This window comes from Lampetra fluviatilis, chromosome 13, assembly GCF_964198595.1.
Source record: "Lampetra fluviatilis chromosome 13, kcLamFluv1.1, whole genome shotgun sequence".
Taxonomy (NCBI): domain Eukaryota; kingdom Metazoa; phylum Chordata; class Hyperoartia; order Petromyzontiformes; family Petromyzontidae; genus Lampetra; species Lampetra fluviatilis.
This window is the reverse complement of record NC_136287.1, coordinates 5,903,028-5,930,161: the sequence shown is the minus strand read 5'-3', so window position 1 is coordinate 5,930,161 and position 27,134 is coordinate 5,903,028. Positions and strand designations below refer to the sequence as shown.

Below are 27,134 nucleotides of genomic sequence, written 5' to 3'. Positions count from 1 at the left end.
CAAATGGAGAGAGTGTATTAAAGTTTAAATCCAGACATCAAAGTTGCTGCATACTGCCTGAAGTCATTATGCAAGATTGAAGCGATATACATGCCTATTTATTAGTTAAAACAAGAATGACAGAAATCACTATTATACCTCCCGAGGAAAGTATCGTAAACATGTCATTTGTCAGCGAAAGAAAGTGACCTTACTTCAAGGAATAACATTCTTAAAACTACAGCAATGGTACTGGGGCATGCCCCTGGCAATAAAACCAGCAAATTAATCTTTTATAGCTGAATTTGGTGCTTGCCGTTCGTTTGCAGTGCTGGGACAGATGTGTGAAATAAATAATATTAAGTATCTGGGTGCAGTTGGAATTCTAATACTTTCTGCATGTCAGGCATAGGCATACATCTTAAGTAACCCCATTTGAAGACCATTAAAATATGAAAACTGGATTCAACGTTGTTGTAATGAAATATTTAATATATACATTTTTTACAGTAAAAGGCAGTCTTTTAAAATATGGTAACAAAAGAAACTTCAACAACAATGCAGTTTGCTGCCAACAGTATGGAAATGTACAATCCAGACATCAGCTTTTGAGATACCAAAATGACTAAACAAGCGCGCACAGGGGGACACGTTCAAGTTTAGTGCAACAATAATAAAGATTCAGGCAAGACCTAAACAGCAGAATATCAAAGTTTAACCCACAATTAGATATTTCAAACTGTACACACCCAAATGGGAGACGCTCACAAATATAGTTAAACATTTTAGGCCTGCGTATACGCAACATAATTCAGACCATTATTTACAAAGAAGGTTTGATTTTAAAAATCTGAAAACTAAATGCCACTGCGCTGGTTGAATAACTGCTATCAATTAATGTTCACAAAGCAGTATTTTTTATATATATATTTTGTTCAGCTAGGAAAAAAAAGATCACATACCTATACATGTTTCTTAAAACTTCGAGTTGCTTAAATCACATTTAGTAAATTACTTCATACAGAGTAGCTTTCTTGTCCCCGGACCCAGTAACTATGTACTTGTCATCCACAGAGATGTCACAGCTCAGGACTGATGAAGATTCCTTGGACTGGAAGAAAGAAGAAACAACAATCATAATTTTGCTGAACAATATAAAAAGGAAAAAACCCAAGCACTTTAAACATACTGGATTTTATTTACGCATTAGACATCAAATTAGTTACCTGGAATATGCTGGCCCCGTAAGGTGTTCTCCAGGCATTGAGCAGGTTATCTTTTCCCGTGCTCACAAACCACTTTCCTGAAATGCAAAGCGGGGATATTAAATTCCGCTTGAATGCGAGGTTAAATGGTATTTAAGTAATGGGAATTTGCTTTCTACTATGTTCAAGTACATTCTAAGAGTTTTTTTTTTACAATAATGAAAATCAGAGACTACATCCCTGGATAAAGATTTTCGATGAATGAATGTAATCTACAGCATTATGCAGAAATGTCTCTTCACCCAAAGGTTTTGCTCGTAATTAAAACAACCTCCCTCCTCCCACCTCGCCAGCACCGTGCCATGCCCTCACTGCTCACCACAATAAGCGAACTTGATGGAGAGGACGCAGCTCTCGTGCAGGTGCAGCTGGTACTTGTCGGGCTTGCTGTGGTGCAGCACCTCCACGTTGCTGCTCTCCATGCCCACGGCCAGCCACTCCCCCGTCGGGCAGTAGCCCAGCGAGAAGATCTAGCGAGGGCGAGGAGAGACATTCATTCACACCGCGCGTCATCGGCCTGCCTTCTTGGCCCGGCTTCGTGGCCGGCGTTAGAGCTGTCGGCGCTGGATGTGGCTTTTCAATCAGGAGTGATGTTTGTCAATAGGTGAGTGGAAGTTAGCATAGGCACGGTCCATTGATTTGTGGCCAACAGTTTTGTTTTCCAAATGACACAGAATCCAACTGTTGTGCAAATTAGACGACAGATTGGGCTTCGTCAGGGAATAAGGTGGGGAGATGATGGGGGCTTAGATAAAATAAATATATATATTAAACTCTGAAGCAAGACAGGGCAAGAAGAAGAGGGTGCAGGCAGCACACCTGCGAGGTGAAGTCGTGCTGCTGCAGCTGCCTGCCCTCCCGCAGGTCCCACGACCTGACGGTGTTGTCCAGGCCTCCTGTCCACAGCTTCGTGCCATCGTGGGAAATGTCGATGCAGCTCGCGCCGTCCGTGTGTCCCTGGAACTGCCTGTGGGACGAGTCGAACCCGGGGCACGCACGGTTTATGAAGCCGGAGGCCCTGGCGCGCGGCGTGACACGTGGCAGTTCGTGTCTGCTGGTGTCTGCTGGTGTCTGCTGGTGTCTGCTGGTGTCTGCTGGTGTCTGCTGGTGTCTGCTGGTGAAAGCGGCTGGCGACGGACCTGACGAGCGTCTGGTTGTGCAGGTCCCACACGGCGATGTTGCCGTCGCTGCAGCAGGAGAAGCACACCTTGGAGTCAGGACTGATGGCGAGCGCGTAGCACGCGGGCGCCGACGACGTGAGCTCCGCCTTGATGCGCGGGGTCGGAGCCGCGAGGTCCCAGATGGAGATGGTGCTCGCCTCGCCGCCCACGATCAGCGTGCGCCCGTCCGGCAGCAGCTTGCACGACCGGATGTAATTTTCACGATTCTTTTGTTTTACGGTGGAAACAAACAAAAAACATTCAAATACACGTTTACCACAAGTCGAATATAAGTACTCTGAAAATGAGTTGATTGGCAAGTCACATGTGGTGGGGTAAAGTGTGGGTTTTCCCTCTACCTTTGCCAAGACGTCTGATCAAACTAAACTTTTTTTATTTTAGCAGGTAAGGCCCACTGAGCTATGTAGCTCTTGGCCATAAATGATAGCTCAACAACGTGGCTTATCACGTGGAAATGTCGAGGACAAATATCCTCTGGAGGGACTATCTTAGAGCTTCCTCAATTGGAGGGCCCTCCCGCAAGACGTAGCACGAGCAAGCAATTATATATGGGACTGCACCTTTACGTAACTCAGTACGCACCCACTACACTTCGTGCATTTTGCAAGTGTTTAGTTGCTTCATCACATTGGGTGGTCAATGAACGGGAGCCCCTTACAAGGCAGTCGAGCTGGGAAACGGGCGTCTTGGTTCCCGGCTGCCCGATGTCCCAGATCTTGACGCAGCCCTTGCCCCCCGTGTAGACGTGGCGCGTGGGGTTGCTGATGGTGACGGCGCACACCACCTCGCCGTGCGGCAGCGTGCTGATCTGCCGCGCGTGACGCGGGATCCCTGGGCCCATCAGGGCGTCCGGAGGGAACGGCACAGGCTGCATCTGCCCGTCCGCGCTCACGTGGAACGAGTACGCCCTGGAGAAACGAAAAACATTATTAAGCTCAAGTGATGTCAGAATTTAACAACGCAATAACAACGCATACCAGCCTTGGAAACAATCAACGTTGCGATCGCCAAGAGAAGATTACTACTCTCCGGTCATGTCAAACAGATACTGAGAGAATGCCCCTGGCCTATGGCGTCCAGAGCAAGACTGTGTGGTAATCGGAACTGTCAAAGCTGGCCACCATCATCATACCTGGCTACACCGGATTGAGATGGACAAGGGCCTTTCTGCTCCAGGAGGCATGTACCGCTGTGAATAACTAGCTGGGGTGGATGGTGCTACGATGCTTGGCCGGTCAAGCATAGGCATACATTTCAGAATGTAGATAATGAACCAAAAGTACTGAATGTTGATATGTATTTCACAATTAAGCAATTGCATGTTTTTGTTTCTGAAAATCTGTTTGCCGTTAAAATGATGTACGCAAGAAGTTTTTTTAGTCGTGAAATCACTTACGGTTTTCCACTGGGTACTGCAGCTAGACTGGGAGGAATGCCAGGTGCTCTCATGTGGGGGTGAGGGTCAAACCCAACCTGCAATACATCCAACGTACGCACAACAAACGTCTCATAATTACAGAGCAGTAGAGCACACCATGCCTGTGAACAGGGAGACGCTCCCACACCGTTTCACGAGTCCCTATCATTGTGTGGAAAACACTGTATATTTAACATTGTGCAACTGGGAAAGAGTGTGCGAGTATGAGAGAGAGAGATGGACAACTTCCACAGCTTTAGCTCATTAAATTGCTAATGTGGTCTGCACACTGCTCCTATGAACCCTCAGTGACCAGAGTTCGATTCCAGACCACAACTATCCTTGAGTGGCGAGTTAAATCTGAACCAGTCTTGGGCACTCCTTTTTCAACCTCCACTGACTAGTGTGGTTATGTATGGTTAAATAACCCCTATAAACAAATATGGCATGGGGTGGCCTTCATCCAGCACTGGATTGACCTGTACATTATTAGTACATATGCTTTTTTTAGTTAAGTACTGAATTGCTCTGTTTGGCTATGCATACTTTTTAATCTATGAAATAAATGTACTTGATTTGCCATGAACACAAGAGTACTTTCTGAGCCACACATGGGGATTATAAATTGTTTGCTATTTATTGCAGAGGGTTGCAACAGCGACAAACGGCGGAGCACAGCGAGTGGTTGCTCTGCAGGAAGCAGGGCACCCACCATGCGCAAGCGTCCGCCAGTCATGTGACCATGCATTCGGCCAATACAGAGGGAGACAAAGGTATGACGAGTGCCACGTTACACCCACCATAGGCGAGCGACGCCCGTCATGTGACCACGCAGTCGACCAATGCAGAGCGTGTCGGGCACCCACCATGGGCGAGCGTCCGTAGGCGGCGGCCGCGGCCGCCATGGCGCTCATCTGCGGGGACATGCCGTGCAGGCTGGCGTACGCCCCGGGGCTGGCCAGCTCTCCGTTCAGCCCGGGGTGTGGAATCATCCCAAAGGGGTTGCCAAACGGCCCGCCAACTGAGGCCAGTGGGTTTCTAAGGCCAGCACCTGTACGGGAAGAGCAAAACAATGTGTTACTCGACATGTTAAACGTATTATCTTAGAAAGCACTCCTGGGAGGGTTCTGAGAAATATACTTAATTGCAGCATTTTTTTTCATGTCGGTGTCAGCAGCTATATAGGGTTTCTCTTGATTAATCAAAATAAGCAACTTCCCCTGGGCACTTGACGCAAGCTGTAGGGAGCTTTTAGAATTAAAAAACAGGCACTGGGCTCTCACTCTGACCACGCTATCCTGCACATTCTGAGGACCTCTCATTCTAACCCGTCAATGTCTCTGCAGTAAATCCGCCTACACTATATTCTCAATAGAACTAAGAAAATCTACAAACATATGTAAAACTACTTTTCTTCACAACCAATTATCACTCTCGAGAGTAAGTATCATTTTATGAGTACTGCTTAGTGACAAGTGAACAGGTGAGGTCTTGAAAGTCAAAATTGCACCAATAGCTCACGTCTAACCTGTTAATACGCAACACCCAATATTGCACTAATTTTAGTGATGCAAGGTAAGACTTAATTTGTATTTGCCTTCACAGTCTTCCAAGTGACATGCCATTTTTTACATTTTATTTCCACATTAGCTAAAACAAATAAAGGGTCACACACCGAGATGATCGACTGCAGACAGCTTTCCAGGAACAGGCCTCAAGCCTGGAGTCAGGCTCGCTCCGGGGCCTGGCAATTCACTGCGTGGGGTTGGCGTGCTTGTCTTGGACACCAAGCTGCTTGCTTTATCATTCTAAAAAAGACACACACCCAAACATAAAGATTAATACGATATCCCATTAGACCTACAAACAAAAACGTGAAGTAAAATACATCATGAAATAGTGATCAGCATTATAACCTTACCGTCTTTTGCAAATGTTTTTTGTGATAATGCACTGCATTTGGCAGCGGTGCATAAGCACAAATAACAAAACTCACATTCGTCAATAAAGTCCCCTTAAAGAAGAAAAATATCTTCGGTGACATTTTGAGAAATGGCCATTCTTCATAGGGGAGGCGAAAAGGGCCATCATTCAAAACGTCACCTATTATCGATTTTAATAATGTTATGGAATAATTTAAGAGTTTTTTTTTTATTCCACGCATTCTTGCTTTCTTCTGCTAATAGCATGTTTAACCCATGGATATAGGTCCTTTGGGTTACCTGGGGTAGGTCCTTGGACTTGGATGAGGGGGTACTACTGGAGGAGGCCACAGACCCTGGGCTGATAGACGTGTCCTTCTTCCCATTTAGAGACCTGTCCAAGCCATTTTCACGAGGTGAGTGTATTGGACTGCCCCTTGGAGAAGATGGGTCCTAGAGTCCATGATTTTGAGAGAGATAAAGCACTTCAGTTAAATGTAATATTATTTTGCGTTTGATATTGAAAAGAAACATCTGAAGAAATAAGGACACGTGTTGCTAAAAAAAACACAAACCTCATTTGAGACGTCTACTTCCAAGTTGTCATCACTTTTGTCCACATCGCTGTCCTGTAAAATTTGAAACAAACAAAAAAATAATCCCACTTGCTAAATGTAAACCACTCTTGAAAAATATCAGCCTACAACCAAAATATCTGAAAAATAAGAGAGGGCTGCATTCATACTCACGTAATGGTGGACAGAATCATTTTCTTCTACTTTCCTCTTCTTGCTGTCGTTGCTGTAGTCAACAGAGTTGCGATGCTTCTCGCTGCCTCGCAGGCTGTTTTGTGGAGATACAGACTTGCTCTGCAATAAAAAAAAGCAGAACAATAGAATTAAAAAATAAAACATCAACCCCTTGTTGTTAATTGGAAAAAAAGATCACATCAGGCTGTGAAATGAAGACTTCTGCAGAGATAGATGTGTTCATACATAGTGTGATGATTAATTTTATTTATGAACAGAAAAAAGTTTTTACACAACAATTACTGTAATTGCCATCTTTGACTGAGAACAAGGAGTGCCTTTTTGGGTTATTCCTGTCATCTGTGTATTTATGGTATGCAGCTCTGTTATAATCTCATTTTTAAATTAGATGCAAATACAGTTCACTTTAAAACACTAATTAACACTTTTTTATTGGCTCCCTCCGTTAATAGCGCATCAATCATGAGCAGAATCAAAAGTGAGATGCATTTCAATTGCTATCTTCATCATTAACCTAACAGCCATTAATTCCTCATCACCACTGATTCATAATCAATCCTGAATTACCAAGTGTCTACGTAAATGTTTTTAGTTATAAATAAATCAATATATTGCATAAAGTGTTTTCATAGTGCCTTATATCACTGTTTAATCCATACTAAATGGAAGGTACAAAAAATGTTGAAGATATCATGCTAAGGGCTTCTTCAATAGCTTAGTGATGGAATTATCTTTTTTTCAAAACCAATTAAAAATCATTGTCCAAACAAACGATTTGTCTACCGACACCGATTTGAATGTTGCAATGTTGTTTTTGGTGCCAAACACACGGTGTCAGAATGTACTTGATCTACATTCACTGAATCCAAGCACTTATTAAATTGCATCCAAAGTGACATGAACAATGAGGCCACGTCTTGTTAACACCAAACAGTTTTCTTAATTAAGCCATATTTAAAAAGATACACAGACGCAAATTAAAAGCACAGAGTTCACATGCAGTAAATAATTACAATTCGCTGGCAAAATGCTAAGTGCGATCATTGCAAGCAACCACTGGTTCAGCACAATTGTTTGTCGGAAAACATAATCTCTAGCAAGTTAATTTGTTAATCACCTCCAAGACTTCAAGCAGAGGCATTTAACATTGTAGTTTTTATGGCTCGTACTCAGAAGTTATCAGTTCCTAGGGGAGTACAGATTCAAATGGTCTATGCCAAATCGCATGATTAGGCATTGAAATATTACTGCATTGTATAAACAAATGTATTTCTATGAAAGAGTAATATAACAAGTCCTCAGCTGAGTCACAGCAATGTAATCATGGTGATAATTTCAGTACAAAAGCAAAAAGCAATCATGTGATTCAGCTTAATCTCCTAAACTTTCTTTATTTCCAGATTAAAGCTAAACAATGAGGCATTTTAGGTTGGAATAATATTTCACTTAAAGGGCATCTTGATTATAGGCTTGTAAAATGTAATAAAAAGTTATTGCTGGCTCACTGGAGGCAAAGGATTAGCAGATTATGGATTATTGTTAGGTGAGGTACGGTAGAAAAATTAAGGTGCATCAAAAATGATTAATGGGGAACACTGGTTGTGCATGTTAATTTAAATAGCAGTAAATTTTTAACTGGAAACTAAACATTCCTGGCAAATTTGAAATGCCACACTTGAAAAGGTACTCAAGATGTTTTCATTACTTTTAATTATTTCTGGCAAACAACGCAACTGGACAATGGTGCGTCACTGTTTGAAAGAACATACCGCACAATTATTTTGGTTGGACGTTGAAGTCATGAAACTGATACATTCTTTAAAAAGGTATAATTTTCTCATTACGAAACTCAAAACTGCGCTAAATGTTTCACGCTTATACAGACATTTTATGACCACAAACACTATTCTCAATGAACAAAATTATTCATACAAAATGAACTGCTGAAATATTTCCTTTAGGGTTAAACAGATCCGCTTATTGCTTTGATCATTTATAGATTACGCGACTTTGACCAAATCACTCGGAATGTGCCAAATCCCATCGGGGAGGAAAACATGTTATAGACTGCAGGGCCATATTGTAAGCAGAGGGGAGTGCAGCACATGCATAGTTATACTGTAATGTGTCTGTGCTGCCCACATTCAACAACCTGTGCTGACCATCATCGTGAAATACTAAACTAAAACGATTTATTTTTATTTTACCAGGTCAGACCCACCGAATCAACCTGGCCACAAATTATAGCTCAAAAAAGTAGCTTATCACGTGCAAATGTATTGCTGCCAAACACTCTAAACGCATGTTTCTAAACATGGAGGGAAAAACCAGAGGCCCTGGAGAAAAATCCACACAACCACGGGGAGAACATGTAAAACTCCAAACATACAGGCATCAGGGTTGGGATCGAACCCATGGCGCCCTGCATACCAGGCGAGGTCATTAACATATCGCCACCATGGCACCCTCCGGTCAAACAATCCAAATGAAATGCAGAGCATGGGGGAGGCTTTTATCCAGCAGTCGATTTTGAACAGCTGTAAATGTATAATTCATCAATGTAATTCAAACTACTTTCAAACTGTTGCTAGATGTACGTCACATTCTACTGTCTATGGACACAGATCCTCATACCATTTCAACCCCACATGCACCCAAATTGCATTACTCTTTCCTCTCCTTCATGTAAACACAATAACATTCCTTTCAACCGCAATGTTGTGGGAGGACAGGGTTAGGGATAAAATACTTTTTTCAGACAGTGAAGTAGGCATCACCATGGTCCCACAAAAAACATTACAAAACACAGAGGGCCCCCTGTTGCAGCACATAAACTTAAAACTTGGGCAATAAATCCCCATTATATATTACCAAAAAAATGTCCAACCTGCTTTGGTCATTCAAATAAAAATGAAACAAAGAAATGCATGATTGGAATTACTCTGTGAAAAAGAGGACTACATTAATTAGAGAATACAGGCAGGTCAAAGGCGACTAAAGATTTGAAAATTAAGTGGGCTACCACTTAAGGATGATGTGGCCGATGGTCAAGAATAATGACGGAGCATCAACCAAGGAAAAACAAATTCATACTGGAGGACGTCTACGGAGCAGGTATAGCGATTCAATCAGCTCGTGCAGGTGTATTGATACATTGCATTATCGCAGGAGATGGAGGAAACGTTGGGGGGGGGGTGTTTATCAAGCAGTGGATTAACCATGGCTGATGATGATTTTGTCCCATCACATGATCCGAATCCTAGGAGATTTCACATAACTGGAAGAACTGCACATGTCTTGGTTCTCGTAGATAACAGGATTTTCAGATAAGATACTGCATATATAATTGCTAATATGTACTTTGTATAACATAATGGAAAATAAATAACTATTTGCCTCAGACAGAGTGCCCACCATCATACTGCATGGGAGATATATCACATTACTGTGAGCAGTGGTAGCACAAACTACCACTGCCTCTATCACGATCTGCTTTCCCTCCAGACCCACGAGACCACTGTTGTCGGTTGCCTTCATACCAGTGTCCCCAAATGGCGGAAATGATGGGACATGCTCCAAACCCGCACCGGCACACTGGGCTTATTAAGGGTTTAGGAAGTTAACTCCCCCCACCTCCACTCCCTCCACGCACGCACGCACCCACAAACACCAACCCCCCCATCACCAATCTCTAGGCTCCCTTCATTGGGTTGGCTGACAATCAAACCTTTCTTCATGAGCAACCAGGCGGCAAGAGCTGCCAAGCAACACCAACGCCTCCCTCCCCTTGTCCTTTTGCACACTCAGCCCAGCCGACCATACACCACCCTTCATCCATTCCCTCTCGCTGCCCACAATTCGGGCGGCTGCTCCCCACTGATCCCGAACGCTGCCAACAGCACGCTGGCCATGCAGTAGCACTCATTTCTGCGCTCGCTAGCTCTGAATGCGAGCGGCGAAATCCGAGCTGGCACCTACTCTAGCAAAACAAATCGCTGGCCGCAATTGACAGCCCACTCGCTGATGTTTACAGAAAACCCAGTGTCCAAATGCAAACTGGATGCAACAGGAGTTGTTTTTCCAGCCAAGGCGACCGTATACCCAACATGACAGCCCACGGCTTTTCCAAGCCACTCCCGTAAATTTGGCCTTAAAGATAACATTTCGTATTTCTGCAATCATAAAAAAGTGCTGCTTTTGCGCATTTATTCAAACGTGTCCATTAAAAAATATAACCAACCTTCTCAGTGCTGAACAGTGCACCCACAAACTGCTTATATTCTGCGCATGAATTCATGGTTTAAAGGTCAGATACAGAGAATTACACGAGCTCTGCAATAGCCTCATTGTGCAATCTCATGTGTGACATGACCCCTAACACACAATGGCAGACATAAGCCATCATACTGCTTTAATAGGTTTATGAATGGTGGTGAAGGCATATTACCCAAGACCACACCTAAGAATGCACAAAGCTACGTAGTGCATAGGCAGAAGCACCACATTGTCATCCAGTAGATATGCATAAATACACATTAGGTATTTTAACATTGTTATCAAATAGGTATGTGACCTAGATTATTGTGCCATTTGTGATTAAAATCACACCGAAGTGGCTTTTCGGTACTAAATCTGGCACATGCGATCGTTTTGCCTTGGGTATATTTGCCCAAATGCATTTGAAATGAACCTCTCTTACGATGTGCCCATACGTTCCTGATGCCAAACATTTTTAAATAGACGTGACTAACAATGGATGCGACACATGGTGTGAAATTTGCCAAAACGAGAAAAGTGGTTAAATGACTCGGCTCAAACAAAGTACTTTGCTGGCAGTGCACATGCAGCACCAGCTGATAACATTAAAGATACATACATGCCTCATTTTACACTCATAGGCCTCTGACATGCAGTAACACATGTCCATTATGCTAAAAAGTCTGGGCACCTGCATTTGCTAATTTCCTGGGTTGTTTATACACGAAGCGAGCTGGGCTAGCCGAGTATGTAAACGCAATCCGCCCGAGTTCATAAATCAATGCAGTTCATAAGCCAGCGGCTGCCCCTGCCAGTGCGAACATAGCATGTTGAGCTTGTTAGCCGCAGACATTCAAAGAATGCCTTGTGGTCTCGACAGGATATCCACAAATGCTTTTTCAATTGCCCCCAGAATGGGACCACACCTCTTCCGCACTCATCCAGCTTAACCAGGAATTCGTCAACCACAATTACTGCTTTCATTGGGAAACTGGCATTAGTGTTTTTCTATATATATAATACTACCACCTTTGCAGGAAGTCATTATAGATTATATAAATGCTACCAAAAAAATCTAAGAACCAAGCATATTAAGGATATTTAAATGTAAAGTGGTACTTCAAAGAAATACATTTACAAGTTAACTCGTCCCCATCTATTATGGTCTGGTCTTTGTCCAGTTGCTTTCCTTGGTGTGGACTTGAGTGCCGACTGTGGTGAGACCCCAATGGGTTGTGGTGCTACCCTTTTAAACATTATGGACACCACCTGCCAAACCTCTGCCTTTTGGGATGCCAGTTATACACTTGTGCTTCCATTCTTCTTCAATGACATCCAAGGGTTGAAATATCCAAGCGGTAGCACATTTGGCTACTTGTTTCAGACATTTGCTGTTTTGAGCCCAGGATCCGTCCTGGTTAATACCACGGGTGAATTACTAAGAATATGCTACATCTGCTTAACAGTAGCTTTAAAGATCCCGTGACATTTCTCAAAAAGGAATAGCTGAAATGCCATTGTGTTCCAATATTATGAACCTAAAATTGGTATATACACGTTCTTTATTTTTAAAGAGCATAGTGAAAGCATTTCTCTCACAATATACAATGTTGTAATTTATTTCCTGAAATAAAAAAAACACAGCTGCCAGAGAACTTCTCATCCAAAACTAAGTACAAAATTGTATTAATCTCCGACTCTTAAGTACTTGCAGGCAACCACTTGTCGCATCACAGAAAAGGACAGGACCCTTTGGTCACATCCTACACACAAATAGTAAAAAAAAAATCTTGGTGTGCGGCTGCGTGTGAATAAATATGGCAATGCGGCAGAGAGAACAATTGGCTGCACTGTAAAACGGCAGAAGCTATGTTGACTCAGTAAGTCATGGCCTGCCTCAACCCGGAAAAGATGTGTGAATCAAACCGAGAAATATACACATTAAAACGGTTCTTTCATGTGGAACAACGGCACTTTGATTTCCACAGAAAGGATCGTCTAGAGGGCTACATAAAGGATCGAAACTAAGCACAATTAGGCCCATATCAATTACAGTAATTGACAAGCAAATCAAAAAAGGAATGTTCTGAAAGGGAAGTCTCTTGCAAAGCAAAGCAATTATATATTTTAAGTTTAATCTGTGAAGACAGTGCCACCTGGAATACTAGATCACCGTTCCTGTTCAATCAATCCCACAAGCAAAGCCTCTACTCGCGACATGGTTAGCTTTATTGCTTTTTTAACTACGGCATTTCAAACGATGCTGCAAGTGTTTCTGTAAAAATGTATTTCAGTTGTGCTGAAAAAACAGCCTTGCGTCAATGTCTGAAACATTTTCGAAACCTATTAATTTACGCAAGCAGCAGCGGCGACATTTATACCAATTGCAACTAGAAACATTGCAAGCATTTTTCACGCAGCAGCAGCAAAAATGGTAATTTTACAATCTATATAAATGACAAAAAGCCTTGGATTTTGGACCCCAATGAATTAAAACGTCTGAAAGTTCTTATTCTGCCCTTTTGAAATGCCGTAGCAAATATTTATTATTTTGGCAAAATTATACTGGGCATATCAACTGCCATTAAACAAACCTCAACCAGACAAATGCATATCCAACCACTACAAAATGCATGCATTTTGTTGTTGATAAGTTACTCTCAAAAAATAATAAAGGAACTGTACTCAATGTGCAGGAAACAACAGTGTCAGTGTTTCATACAATGGGCCTTGTTTATTATTCAATTTTTATGCCACTTCCACTAAGTCCAAGAAAAATGTAATATCTAAAACCCCTGACTGCTGGATTATACTAAAACTGTCAGCAACTTATAAAAAATAAACTTCAATCCAATCCACAACAGCAGTAAACAGAACGCAAAAACACAAAGTTGCACGCACACTGCTGTTAAGATAACAGGTGATGATTTTAGCCCAATCCTAAACCAGAGATGAGCAGCAGCTGTCACATGTATGAAGTGTGTGCCAATTTCCAAGCCATGAATGAGTTACTCTTTTACAAAGGATAACCATCACACAAGAGCTGACATTTTCTGTGGCCAAGGTTATTAATACAAACTATGCTCGCAGAATGATTATCCCCTAGACATCCATCACACTAGACTCATTAGGTAATTGCTGGCTGTGTAGCAATGAACCTGCGCTTTTCACCGATGTGTTTTAAGACAAGCTTACAAATTGATGACGTCAAGTGTCTGGCAAAAAGCATAATTGCAATTTAACTCTCTCCCTAAAGAACCACACGAGTTAAGAAAACAACATGGGTTTTGGAGATCTAATTACCTACAAGTCTCGGAAAGGAGTAATTACTTAGTCATTTATATGGAGCAGACTGCCCTGCTCAATATAAATGTTAATGGGGTTTTGGTTTCCTGACAAAGTACCAGAGGGGGTTGGCACCAACACCCTCTCCACAGTCATACTGCAATTACAAAGACAGAAAAAACAAGCTAGGGTTCAAATGTAGCACTTAGAAAAATATACCAAGTTGGCTGTTTGTTCGTAAATTGCAATAGATGTCGAGATAAATTTTGCGCCGAATATAATTTACTGGGTTTGATGTGAAAGCTATGGGAAAAAAATATCCAGAGCAAAAGCAGACTTCTTGTTGCTTTTGTAATAATTTAAAAACTCCCATTCCATAATTTGCTTAGCGTGTCACTTTGGCAAATTGAAAACATTTTTTTTAAACTACATAAATCTTAACACGCCCTAAAATGAAACCCGAGTGTTGATGTGTAAAAATCATATTTCATTTTTAAGCAGAGCTGTTCCTAGACTCTACATAGTCCCAGCAGAGTGATCTTAAGCCTGTTGTAACAATTCTCCATGACAAGTATGGAAAATACTTATTTTGAGAAATGCATTGCTTGGTTACAGAGCCACTACTCTTCAATTACCTCAATCTCCACCTGACGCAGAGATTTTTGTATAAGCCACTGCACATCACTCTGCTGTGTGTAAATGGAGTCTAGGTACAGCGCTGCATTTGAATGTCATTACTTACAGTGCTAGCTTCTCTGTCTGTCTCGGTTCGTTCCAGTCAGTTCACATGCAAAAAGAAGAACATAATCTCGAGTAAATGCGGGCATTGACTTATTTTAATACACATTGCTAACTTACAACCTCAAGATTGTATTATCAACAGTGGAGCCATAATACAAAATGTGAAATGACGGCATGTGCAATTTCAGTGTGACGCCGCGAGGAATTAAATAGGTATACAAGGTCAACTTGATATTGTTAACACAGATAACCTTCTTCTCAAATGTTCATTTATAAGCAATCACAGTTTTATTCTTTTTAAATGACTGTATGAAAGGTAAAAGCTTATATACACATAGTTCAGCAGCTTCATGTGATAAAGGAGCTCAAGGGTTGCCAATGTGAATTTGTACATTTTCATCTTGCAAGTCTTCCTATATGAACAAAACAAATTCTGTCGTGTGGCAGACGAACAAGTTAACAACACATCAATAATGCAGGCAATATCAACAAAGGAGACGGCACTAATGGATAAGAGACAGCCGCATGGTCAGGGCACTCTGCACGGGGGACATTAAACAAAACATGTGTTTCAATGTTCTGCCACAATTTCAGCTCCTTTACTCACACTGCTTGACTTTGAGATCCCCTCTCAGTTTCTTTTCCCAAGTTCTTACAACCTTGCTCAATTCAATAAACAAACTGCCTATTATCTATCACTCCTCCAAAAGTACTGTTTGTTGCTGGCTGCATGCCGTTTCTGAGCCTGTGCTCAAGCAAGTGCGATACTAATTCTAATTTTTAATACAAAAATTGCCTCCGTGAACACAAACCTCTGTGGTTGTTGTTGTCCTGGTGGTGGTTCTTGTCCTCCTTGCTGGGGATGTGCGGAGGTGGCGCCAGGGCCCCCGACAGGGCCAGGAGGCCCGAGCTGCCCACGCTCACAGGCGGGAGGCCGGGCGGCTGCAGCCCAGATGGGTGCGGGGGCAGCGGCACGGGCGGCGCGTGCGCGTGCGCCAGGTGCTGCGCCTGCAGCTGCTGGTGCTGTCACCGAAGAGAACAGAAGCCAGAAAATAAATACGGCGATACAATATGGATTTACAAAGCAGCGTCTTAAAGCAACGAATCTCTTGAAGATGTACAGAAACAGTGGCACATTTATTTTGTAGAAATATGGGTATGTGTACGAGTCAATGGGTCTCTATGCGAGTATATGATTTCCGTGCATGTCAATCCGATTCTGTACGAGTCAACCCAATTTAGTTTAGATTTATACAGCATCTATATAGCGTCTAAAAGCGACCGTATCGCTCGACGATGTACAGAAAGAATGTGCATAATTATTTTGTAGACACAATCATAGTCTACGGGTATGTATACGAGACATTGGGTCTCTCTATGCGAGTCTATCATCTCGATGCGAGCCGATGGATTTCTGTGCGACTCAATACAATACAGTTTGAATTTATATATTGTCTAAATAGCGTCTGACAGCAACCGCATCTGTTGATATCCAGAAAAAATGTGCGCATGTCTTGTGCAGAGGCAATCATACGCAGAGAAAAAAAATGAAGGCCAAATAACACCAGCTTTGCGAATAAAAATATAACACATTATACAATTCCAAAAATCCAACATACAAATTTATAAACACAGAAAAAAATACATGAAATATAACATCACATTTTCCTAAAGTACTTTCAAATACATTTAAACCGTTTCGAGAGTCCAAGAGGGTGATATTGAATCATTTCAAAAGGTTTTTTTTTATATCATAAACAAATCTTTAAAATTTGTGCGACATTAGCAGCACAAATGAATTGTACGTTGCAATTGTTTTTTCAAGTACCATCATTGTCAAACTTAAGTAATGAGGGACATACCCCGATGATAGCGTTGAGCTCTGACATAGTCACCTGCTTAGCTCTCTCTACAGCCTGGATCACCTGCTGTTGGTGCTGCAGTCACAAGAAACAAACAACAAATTATTACTGAAGCTCCCGCACAGCATGTCACTTTTTTAGACTCTCACTGCGCTTGGGAAGCATATGTTTGCTTTTGCATAGCACTTTTTATTGTGCCCACGTCTATATTTGTTCGATTCCTTCATATTTTGTACAATGTTACGTGGAGATAAATGAACACAAATTGGCCACTACAAAGTATATATGTAATATTTATATTTCAAATGAAAATTCACTTCATGGTGGAAAAATGTATTACTCCATGCTTTTGCTCACTTGTTATTTGTTCTAACGACTATAAAACTGCTAAATCATGCGTCTGAAATATGAAATCACTTAGCAAAAAGCAAACACCATCAATCTAAACTCTCAGGAGACTAGTAAACTGGGTTAGAGTCATTACAGTACCTCTTGTGAGAGAAACGGGATGACCTGGGCGCAGATTGCATTGAGTCGCTTCACTATTTCAGTCTGAAACAAGAAAAAAAACAAGCCCAATTCAATTATATTTAATTCATTACTGCATTTCAATTTCATTTTTTCTACTTTTGCAGCTCTACACGTGGTGCCATGTCAAAAAAATCAATTGGCCATTAAGGGATTACACAGTTGGTACACACGGGCTTGCCAACACGGCATCTGTGGTGCCGATAGTTGTGCTTTCACAGATAGGCTTTTGCAAGCTGGGAAGATTGCTGCCAATTTGAGGGTCTTCACTAAAGGCATATTCTAACATTGTAGAAATAGCAGACCAAGTTGAAGACATTTTTTCTTACGAAAAATAACGTAAATACATACAGGCATTCGTTACACAGGGTAAACTAGAATTCACATTTTTATTTACATATACATATACTCGAATATTTATGGATGCAGAGACCACAATTAAATGTTCAAGCCAAGTCTTACAATATATATAAGTAACTCCCCAGGGAAAATATGCTCCATTTAACAACACAGTGGGCAATCATGTGGGCAGAGCTTTTGTTCCAACAGACGAGAGAATCAATAATAACCAAGTTCTGCACCCTGCAGTATTTTGACCCAACAAACGGTACATCCCAACCCTAGAGACGGTGGCACCAAACCCATCGCACGCCCGATCCGATGACTCTTAATAAGCTTGCTTCATAAATAATGCAGGTGGGATGAACCCACATGGAAAGCAAGACAAGGCACCTTTCTCTCCCAGTGGGTTACTATAACCACATTAAACACATTCTCAGATGTTCCTGTACTCATAAAAACACATTTACACAGGTTTCCAGTTTACTCTGTCTTAACATAATACAAATGTATACAAATGTACCAGTTACTGTCAAAATGTACCCATACTAAAAAACAGAAACCTAGAAATAATGGCAAGGAAATGGTTTTTTGTATTAAAATATCCAGACAAATGATGCTGCATAACCAGATCATCATTTTCATCGTTATTAGTTTTCTGAGGCCGTGTCTTGATTCTAATATAATTAACACCTGCTACTGTCTGCCCTGGCTTTCTTTAGCATTTGCAAATGGGTTTAGCAGAAATTTAATAAGAGACCTATCTTTGATCTTTATTCACACCATTTTTATACACGATGCTAATGATCAGCTTCTTTAATCTTTTTTGATTGCGGAGTAGCGGTTGAACACATTCTGGTTTGACTAAGTGGTAAAACTGTCTGTATAATTTCTTCGTAATAACGCAATTAGAGATGTAAGACTTAATACAGTCATCTTGCACACACCTCTAACCACCTGAACAAATAAGCTTTATACCTTAGAGCTAATCACTAGCAAAGCCCTTTGTATCTTATCTACAAAGGGCGGGTGGGTAGGGGAGGCGAGGAAAATGGATGTCGTTAGAAACCTGCCAAATCCCTGTTTCAATCATCCTTACTGGAGAGCTTCAGGCACTGGATTTTTTTTCACGCAGCCACCGCCCCCCCACCCCATTCCACCACCCAAGGGTAGGATGGGGGGGGGGCCCTCACAAAACAGCCAATAAAATCCCATAAAAGTAAATCGATCAGCGCATGAAGCGGCCACAGGCGCCTGCGGGAGCCGCTTGCTGAAACAGCTGAAACCCAATTTGGCGAGTCCCAGGCTGCAATAACTCTGGCGCGTCATCGGACACCCGCGAGTCAGGCCCTGGGTTCGCCCCACCCCCAACCCCTGAGATCCCAATCAAATAATTGAGCAGATCAGAGGTGGCCTGCCGAGGCAAAATCGACTAGGCTGAAGGGTAGCTCGACTTTTATCTCCCGACAGCTGCAGATATAACACTTTGTCACAGAGACAGAGTATTGTGGACAGGCTACACAGATTAATTTAATTGTCTTTATAATGATTCAGCGAAGCACTTTTCTCTCCATACTTAAATGTGCGCACCAATTTTATCCATGACACTAAGCTTTTAAAAACGTCAGGTTAGTTATTTTTCCTAATACATTTTTGTTATAGACGATACATTAATACCCATCTTTTATGTTTAAAACCAACAGCTTGTCAAAAAGCAATGTTTAGCACCCTCTAAAAATGGGTGGATTTGGTTTGAAAATGTGTCTGATTTGCGACACATTCGGTCTGGCTACACGGCTAACGATCAAGATGTCATAAAATGCTATTCAAACAAAGTTATAGTGCTAATTGTACATCATTATGTAAATTGCAAGCCAGAACTTTTTACAATCTCTTTCAATATGCACATTTCTAAAATAATATATATTCTACACTATCCAACCGACCAATTCACAGAAAGCAGTAAATATTAGCGAGTGTGGGCAAAAGCCTCACAATCTCTGGGGGCTTGGAAAATCTTCCGTAGTCATCACAACCTTTGGCTCCTAGAGAGAATTCATTATAACATAATGAGATGCAAACGGTCTGTTCCCCAGCTAACTAGGCAAGCAGGGGCCAGAACCGGCCCACTCAGCCGATTAGTCCCAGTCTCCGAGGCAATTATACTCGGAGCACTCCAGCTGGGCTCTGTTAGGGATCTTGGCTGACAGCACAGGAGGATCCATCATCCCGCTCCCAGGACACCATTACATGTTCATTAATCTACAGACCTCTGCCCCGGAGACCTCTCCCCATGTGAAAGGTCAATCCATCGCCTGCCCTCCGGCCTGTGACCTCCATTCCTACCACCAAAGTTCTTCTTGGTCCAGCAATCACAGTGGCTCGCCTGTGTCAGCAATTCACCTTGCTGGCATCAAACGTCAATATCAGAGCATCTAAAAAAGAGAACGGGCTTGGGCGCGCTCTCTCTCTCTCTCCCCAAGGGATTAAAAGGGCTGATGAGCTGTGAAGCTGCAGAGTGTTGCATCGAGTTAAAAAAAAATGGCAGTTAAAGATTGAATACCTCTTTTTAGCCTGACCTTTCTTTTTAATCCCTTCAGCTCAAAACGAAGTGCCACGCGAATGAAGATCGTCACAAAGATCAAGCGAGTTATGAGCGCGTATACAAAAAAAGCATGTCATATTTAAGCAAAGAGAACATCATTCATGTTAGAGCAATGTTTACATTGCAAAGTGAACGTGGAAGCATCGAAAACAATTAATTTGATCATACCTGTACTAAAAGAGTCATTAGGCAATTCCTACCTAATTGATCTAACCCACAGTAATGGGTTCACACGTGCAGTCTAACAGTGCCCCCTACTGATGTCGGTGATGGAGCCAACCACAAGTCCTCTGATCTTCTCGTGCCCTGCCTTAATCTGCACTTAATCCGCCTCTAAACTGACTCCGGTTGTTTTCAATTCATTTCATAATCCAGTGCCAGCGACATCATCTTCAGCTGCACTAATCTGTGCGGCGACACTCGCAGTGATGAATTGTCGGCCTTATCCGCCTTCTCACACCGCTAAATTTCAATGCCGCACCCCCGTCACCTCCCGTACTTTGGCGAGCTTTTGTACCTCAATTGCGGACGTTCACCACCCATACACTGCCACAAACACTCATCAATGTTGGATCGTCTCCATCTGGCATGACCACCGCTCATACTCGCAGAACATCACGCACGCAGCTGCAAATGACAGCTAGTTCGGTGCCAACCAAAAAGCCACGCATGCGCTCAACAAACCGCACCGGTTCACATACCTGCTTGTGCATCTCTATATTGAGCCCGTAAGACATCTCGTAGTACTGCAGACACCACGCCACAGGGCACACAGCGTCAGATCAAGCCGTGCACAGACAGAGAGAGACAAGAGGGCATTTAAAGAGCACATTTTGCTGGCAGTGATACAGCTGAGCTTAGTGCCTTCCATGGGTCCTGCTCGATCAAAAAACAAATTTACATCGGCTGCTGCATCACAAGAGGCACTTTTAAAACAAACCATTAACCATAACTATAGAGTTTTTAATACTGTGAGTTAAAAAAATAAGCCTTCAGGCACACACTCGCCAATTTCCACGGGACTAAAATGGCCGAAAAATCCGTTAGACCAATTTGTTGCGTGACGGACTTATCTGCGCTTCTTACACGAGTGTCATTTCACCATAAAAGGCACTCTTTTCTTATTTTCGCAGCACACTCGACCAAACCCCATCTTGCACGCACAAGTGTGTCCCCCACTTTGTCTTTACCAATCACTCCAACCTCTCTAACCCTCCCCAACCCACCATCCCTTCCCACTTCTCAAAATCGCATTCCCACGTCCAACATTACATTTCGCGGACGTGCGCAAAAAGGCACACCAAATTATTACCACGTGCACATATATCGTTTTGTACATGCACGTATATGTGTACACATGTGTGCATGTGTATATATACATAGTTTAATTATATATGTTATGAGAGAGCGAAATCCCACCGCTACCCCCCCATACCCCTACCGCGCCCGCCCCGGCTGTCGGCGCTAATACAATTTAGTGAGGCGCCTTCTCCACTAAACGCGCCCCGCAAGTGACAGCCATCTGCCACCGAACGCGCTGATCAATTAGCCGCGTAATTGTGCACCCGCTCCCTTTCGCCACAAGCCTTTGTTGTTCAGCCGCCTGGAGCTGGGAGCCGAGAGAGCACGCGGGGTAGCCGCGAGTCTGGAGCCGAGACCTGGGGGGAGCCAGGCTAACGGAGCTCCCCCTGCGATGGAGCAATAAGGACGCGCACCGCTCCCCCATGGCCAGCAATTCCCGGTTTGAAGGGCCGAGTTGGTTGCCAAGTGCTCACCATGACATAGTGGCGTTGCATTTCTGTCTTCTCGCTCGCCAGCTTCTCGCATTCTAGCTTGAGGCTGCGGAATGAGACGAGGCGCAATTGTATAGGCGTACAAGCAAATATAAATGTGATCCGCACAGGCATACATATACGTGTGCGTCTTCACACAAATGTATAGACACAAGAATAATACAAATACATGCAAACGCAACACAAACATAAAGAAATAAACCCATATATGTATGAATATCTAAGTTTACAACACATATATATAATCCACACATACATACACATATATATAATCCACACATACATACACACATACCTATACACAAATCCTACATAACACAGGCATGCACACACATACAACACACAAATATAGATAGACAACACACATGCAGAATATACACTTAAGACACTCTTGCTAACATAAACATACAGCACTCTGAAACGCATACATAAACAGCACGTCACTTTCGTCCCATCTGATTTTCAATGTCAGCAAATAGAAGATGTTTTGTTATGCTTTTAAGGACACGTCCGTTTGCCTGACCAAGTTTACACAGTCATTCTGTGGATAGTGTATACATCTGTATAGGGTGCTTGTTATGTCATTCGTCGTGTGTGTGCTGTGTGTGCTGCGTGCTGCGTATGTGCGCACGTGTGGTGTGTCTAGTGTGCGTTACGCGCGGTGTGTGTGCCGTGTGCGTTGTGTGCCTTGCGTCTGCTGTGTGCGTTGCATGTGGTACGTGTGCTGTGTGCGTTGCGTGTCATATGTGCGTTGCGTGTTGTGTGTGCGTTGCGTGTGGTGCGTGCGCATGCGTGAGGTGTGTGTGCATTGCGTGTTGTATGTGCGCGTGCTTGTGATGTGTGTGCGTTTCGTGTGGTGTGTGTGCGTTACGCGTTGTGTGTGTGCGTTACGCGCGGTGTGTGTGCGTTACGCGCGGTGAGCTGTCAACCGTGTATGTGCGTGTGGAGTGAGCCGTGTGCGTTAGGCGCGGTGTGTGTGCCGTGTGCGTTGTGTGCCTTGCGTCTGCTGTGTGCGTTGCATGTGGTGCATGTGGTGTGTGCGGTGCGCGTGCTGTGTGCGTTGCATGTGGCGCGTGCCGAGTGTGCGTTACGCGTGTGGTGCGTGCGGTCTGCGTTACGCGTGTGCACATGTGACGCGCGTTTTTCCGTCTGGAGCGTGCCGAGTGAGTGTCTGTGTTGTGCTGTGTGTACGGTGTGCGCCTAACGCATGTGTTGACACGCGATGTCTCGGATCGTACCTGTGGTACTGCGCCTGCAGAAACTGGAACTCTTCTTTGATGCGATCGCACGTTTCTGTCACCGTGAATTTAAAGGGCTGCCCCGCCTGATGGGGCGCCTACAAGACGACGCCACACACACACAACAACGTCACCTTCCGACGTATTCCACCAGAAATCAACCCGAGGGCCGTTCTCTCCCGTCTCCCCTTCGCATCGCAAAAACAACTTTCACCACTCCGTTTACCGTGTAGCCCTTGCCAAACAACTTATAACACACACACACACAAATAATGACCCACGGGGCCATTTGCAGTTTTAACCTTCAGAGTTAAATGTTTGTCCCCCCCCCACCCCGCGCCACCGTGTGGGCGACTTAATGACTTAGTCGCACTTGTATTTCAGCAACAACCAAAACGACAAATCGCATTAAACAAACGTCTGCCAATTGCTCACATCTCCGAGTTAAATCGTGACTCGCGTTGGGGGGGGGTGTGTGACGATCGGTGTGGGAAGCGAAAAAAACAAATTCGTTACGATGGCAAATGTCGCAGCAACATCCGTAGAGCGACTAAAGTTGCGGTCAACTGTGGCACGTGCAGCACCGCACGTCCAACGTGGCCTCGTGGGACCGTGAAGGCGAATTGCTGCTAAGGAGCACTCAACTTGTGGTCGGGCAAAGGTGCAAGAGGACGTGGATGTGGCCACTGGCCAAAGAACCCACGGACGTCTTTGCCTCCCCTAACACACCAGATTCAAGCGATCCTGCCCCTCTTAGCGTAGGCGAGGCCCGTGACGGGTTCCGATAACCCCCTTGCCACCGCTGATGCTATCCGTGGCCGGGATTCTAACCCATGTGGCCGACACGGCAACCGCAGTTCCCGCGTTGAGCATCACAAAAGCCACCTCCCTCGCCATACAAAGCCACCCCCCAACCCCGTTTAGCCTCGTAGATGGCCGAGGCAAGTGATATTAGCGATTGCCCATGACTACTCATACTAAACAAACAGTTTAAACACGCAGCGGGCTCTGAACAACATCGTCGGTCATCATCAATCTACGGCTGGATGAAGGTCCTCCAACACCGACCCCCCCTCCTCCTCCCCGCCACCATTAAATGCGAACGTACAGCGTCGCTTCGAGCTCGCTTCCGAGAACAAAGTGGCCTTTCTGTTTCGTAAGGGTGAGAAGAGCCAACCCCCCCTCCTCCCCATCTTAATCAACTTTAGGCAACGCTCTCCACTCCGAAGTACGACGAAGCGAACGGCGAGTGCGTAATAGGTGAGTTGACACGGTGGGTGCGCGATCACGAGCGGGTGGCTGGGTACTGGGTGAGTGAACGAGCAGTGAACGCGTGTGGTGGGTGAGTGCGCCGGGTGAGTGATTGAGAGTGTGTGGGGGGGGTGGGTGAGAGCCTGGGGTGAGCGAGCGAGAGCGAAGTGAGAATGCCCCGGCAAGTCACTTACCGGGTGCCTCCCCTGCGGGTACATCACTACGACCGCCGATGTCCGCCGCCGCCTCCGCTCTTGTTATTGTTGTATCCTTTATCCCGGGCGCGAGACGTTTCCGCAATGTAGCGAAGACTGAGCGCGCACACGAGGGCAGCAGCAGCAGCAGGGCCCCCTCCCACCCACCCACCACAACCCTTGCCCCCAAACTCCCACCCACACCCGAGCACACACCCCCCCCACCACTACCACCACCGCTGCTGCTTAACTTACAACACGACGAAAATCCCCACCCCCTCCCACACCTCCTGTAGCCCCGCCCTCCCCCCCAAGTCTCCTAGCCCCGCCCTCCCCCAAGTCTCCTAGCCCCGCCCACCGCCCCTCCTCGTGTTCCTCTTGGTCGCGCGCGCGTGCACTCACCCCACCCCTCACTAGCCCCCCCCCCCTCAAATTTACCCCCCACCCCCACCAACGCACCCTCGCTCCTCGATCACCCGGCTCCCCTCCCCTCAAATTTACCCCCGCGAGTCTCGCGCCGGACGCTCTTTAACGCAACCCCCTCCCCCTCCGTCCCCCCTCCCCCTACGTCTCCCCACTTCGGCAGAGAGGCGCGCGCTCGAATTCGGACGCAGCGACGAGAGATCTACCGCCACCGGTGGCGGTAGAACGGCGTTTCTACTGAGGGGGGGAGTGTGAGAATTAAAAAGTAACGTTGTACACAGGACTTCCCAAGCACGCCATGTAAACTGCTACAGCCACAACATAGTCCCGCCACAAAACTCACGCTACGAAAACGATTTTTTTTTAAACACCCCTCACCCACCCCACAATGAAATCACGACGGCTAAAGCTGCTAGCCGTTACCGTTGTAGTTTAACAAACCTATTCGAACGTACGAGACAACGCAGACGGGAACGAGAGCGGTAATGAAGGCGTTTGCTATTCACGTCGGCGGCGGGGTAAACGAAGCGACGAGGAAGCAGCGAGCGAGCGAGAGGGGAGGAACGCGGCGGCCGCGACCGCTACGGGCGGGCGGCTGAGAGACCACACGCGGAATGATCACCCCCCGCCAGCGCCCCGCCGCTTCCGAAAACTCACGCCGCCAAGGGGAGGCGGAGCCAAGGAGAAAGTGGGCGGGAAGTTGGAGGGGCGGGGCTTAGCTGCGCTGTTGTGGGCGGAGCCTAGTGCGGAGGTGAGGGGGGGGCTAAGGCCGGATTTGCATGTCGCAGACGATTCTGACCAATGCCGTGTCCGCCTCGTGTGTCCGCCCCCACGTGGGCGCGTGACGTATGCGCACGAACTCCCGCCAATCGTGTTTGATGAGTTCCGCCCCCACCCACCCTACCCCGCCCCCGTCGCCGTGGCTCCGCCCTGGCCCTCGAGCCCCGCCTCCCTCGCATAGCCCCGCCCCGGCCTGCCCCCCCCCGCCGCCCTTGCTTTCGGAAACGTTCGGGAAACGTTCGGCAGCGGCTCTGCTCGGCCAGACACCGTTGCTTTGCCACTGATTGGAGTTACAAAGTGCAACGCACTTGCAACGCCAGTTGCGCAGCGAGCGAGAGAGCGTCAAAGAGAGAAAAAAGAGTAGAACATTTAGGAAATATGAATAAGCAAATCAAATAGTCTTGTGGGGGAGGGGGGGAGGCTGGGGAGTGGTTGAACAGTTGCTGGGGTTGGGGTAGGATGTCTCCCGGCTCTATATAAGCACTTGGCTGGGTGTCAGTCAAGGTCACGGGGGGTGCCGGTCGTGTTGACAAATAGCCGGCATGCCGAGGACCAGACTCCAATCGCCCGCGGAACGGCAGCTAATTAGGTTTCGATGCTTTACTGGGGTGTGTGCCCGCCGGCGAAGGCAATCTGTCACGTTTGGTCTCCGGTTAAAGAACGCACGCCTCGCACACAGAGACGCGCACACACAGAGACAGACACGCGCACACACAGACACACGCGCACACACAGAGACACACACGCGCACACACAGAGACACACACGCGCACACACAGAGACACACACGCGCACACACAGAGACACACACGCGCACACACAGAGACACACACAGAGACACACACGCGCACACACAGAGACACACACGCGCACACACAGAGACACACACGCGCACACACAGAGACACACACGCGCACACACAGAGACACACACGCGCACACACAGAGACACACACGCGCACACACAGAGACACACAGAGACACACACGCGCACACACAGAGACGCGCACACACAGAGACACACACAGAGACACACACGCGCACACACAGAGACACACACGCACACACAGAGACACGCGCACACACAGAGACACACACGCGCAGACAGAGACACGCGCAGACAGAGACACACGCGCACACACAGACACACGCGCACACACAGAGACACACGCGCAGACAGAGACACACGCGCAGACAGAGACACACGCGCACGCGTTTGCTCGTATAGCCATTGACTGTTGCGAGGCAAGATCTGTTCGCGGGGCCACCGATCACGGTCCGGTTTACCAGACACGAAAGCGAACC

At 45.3% G+C, this 27,134-nt stretch overlaps 1 protein-coding gene across 7 annotated transcripts; it reads right to left on the bottom strand.

Moving 5' to 3' along the window:
- Positions 1-305: 305 nt before the first annotated feature.
- LOC144935470 (transducin-like enhancer protein 4) lies at positions 306-25,681 on the bottom strand. 7 transcript variants are annotated; one of them, XM_078862148.1, is made up of 21 exons: positions 25,557-25,681; positions 24,628-24,744; positions 23,183-23,280; positions 21,927-21,990; positions 20,853-20,897; positions 17,169-17,231; positions 16,680-16,754; positions 15,630-15,840; positions 14,819-14,835; positions 6,514-6,633; positions 6,340-6,393; positions 6,065-6,217; positions 5,518-5,650; positions 4,643-4,893; positions 3,822-3,898; positions 3,084-3,333; positions 2,384-2,631; positions 2,064-2,211; positions 1,564-1,714; positions 1,206-1,282; positions 309-1,090 (listed from the first exon to the last, which is right to left on the bottom strand). In XM_078862148.1, the coding sequence occupies exons 2-21, from the start codon at positions 24,649-24,651 to the stop codon at positions 983-985; spliced, it is 2,367 nt and encodes a 788-aa protein (XP_078718274.1). In that variant the 5' UTR covers positions 24,652-24,744; positions 25,557-25,681; the 3' UTR covers positions 309-982. The 7 variants fall into 7 exon arrangements, with proteins under 7 accessions (XP_078718278.1, XP_078718274.1, XP_078718276.1 ...); XM_078862152.1 differs by lacking the exon at positions 25,557-25,681 and having other exon boundaries at positions 306-1,090; positions 24,628-24,664; XM_078862150.1 differs by lacking the exon at positions 25,557-25,681 and having other exon boundaries at positions 4,709-4,893; positions 24,628-24,791.
- Between the last annotated feature and the right edge of the window lie 1,453 nt (positions 25,682-27,134).

Excerpts from the sequence above, each read along its gene's own strand:
- LOC144935470 (XM_078862148.1), bottom strand. The coding sequence starts at position 24,651 with ATGTACCCGCAGGGGAGGCACCCG. Across the intron at positions 1,715-2,063 it reads AGCACGACTTCACCTCGCAG|ATCTTCTCGCTGGGCTACTG; the intron begins GTGTGCTGCCTG and ends CGCCCTCGCTAG. Across the intron at positions 1,283-1,563 it reads CATCAAGTTCGCTTATTGTG|GAAAGTGGTTTGTGAGCACG; the intron begins GTGAGCAGTGAG and ends TTTGCATTTCAG.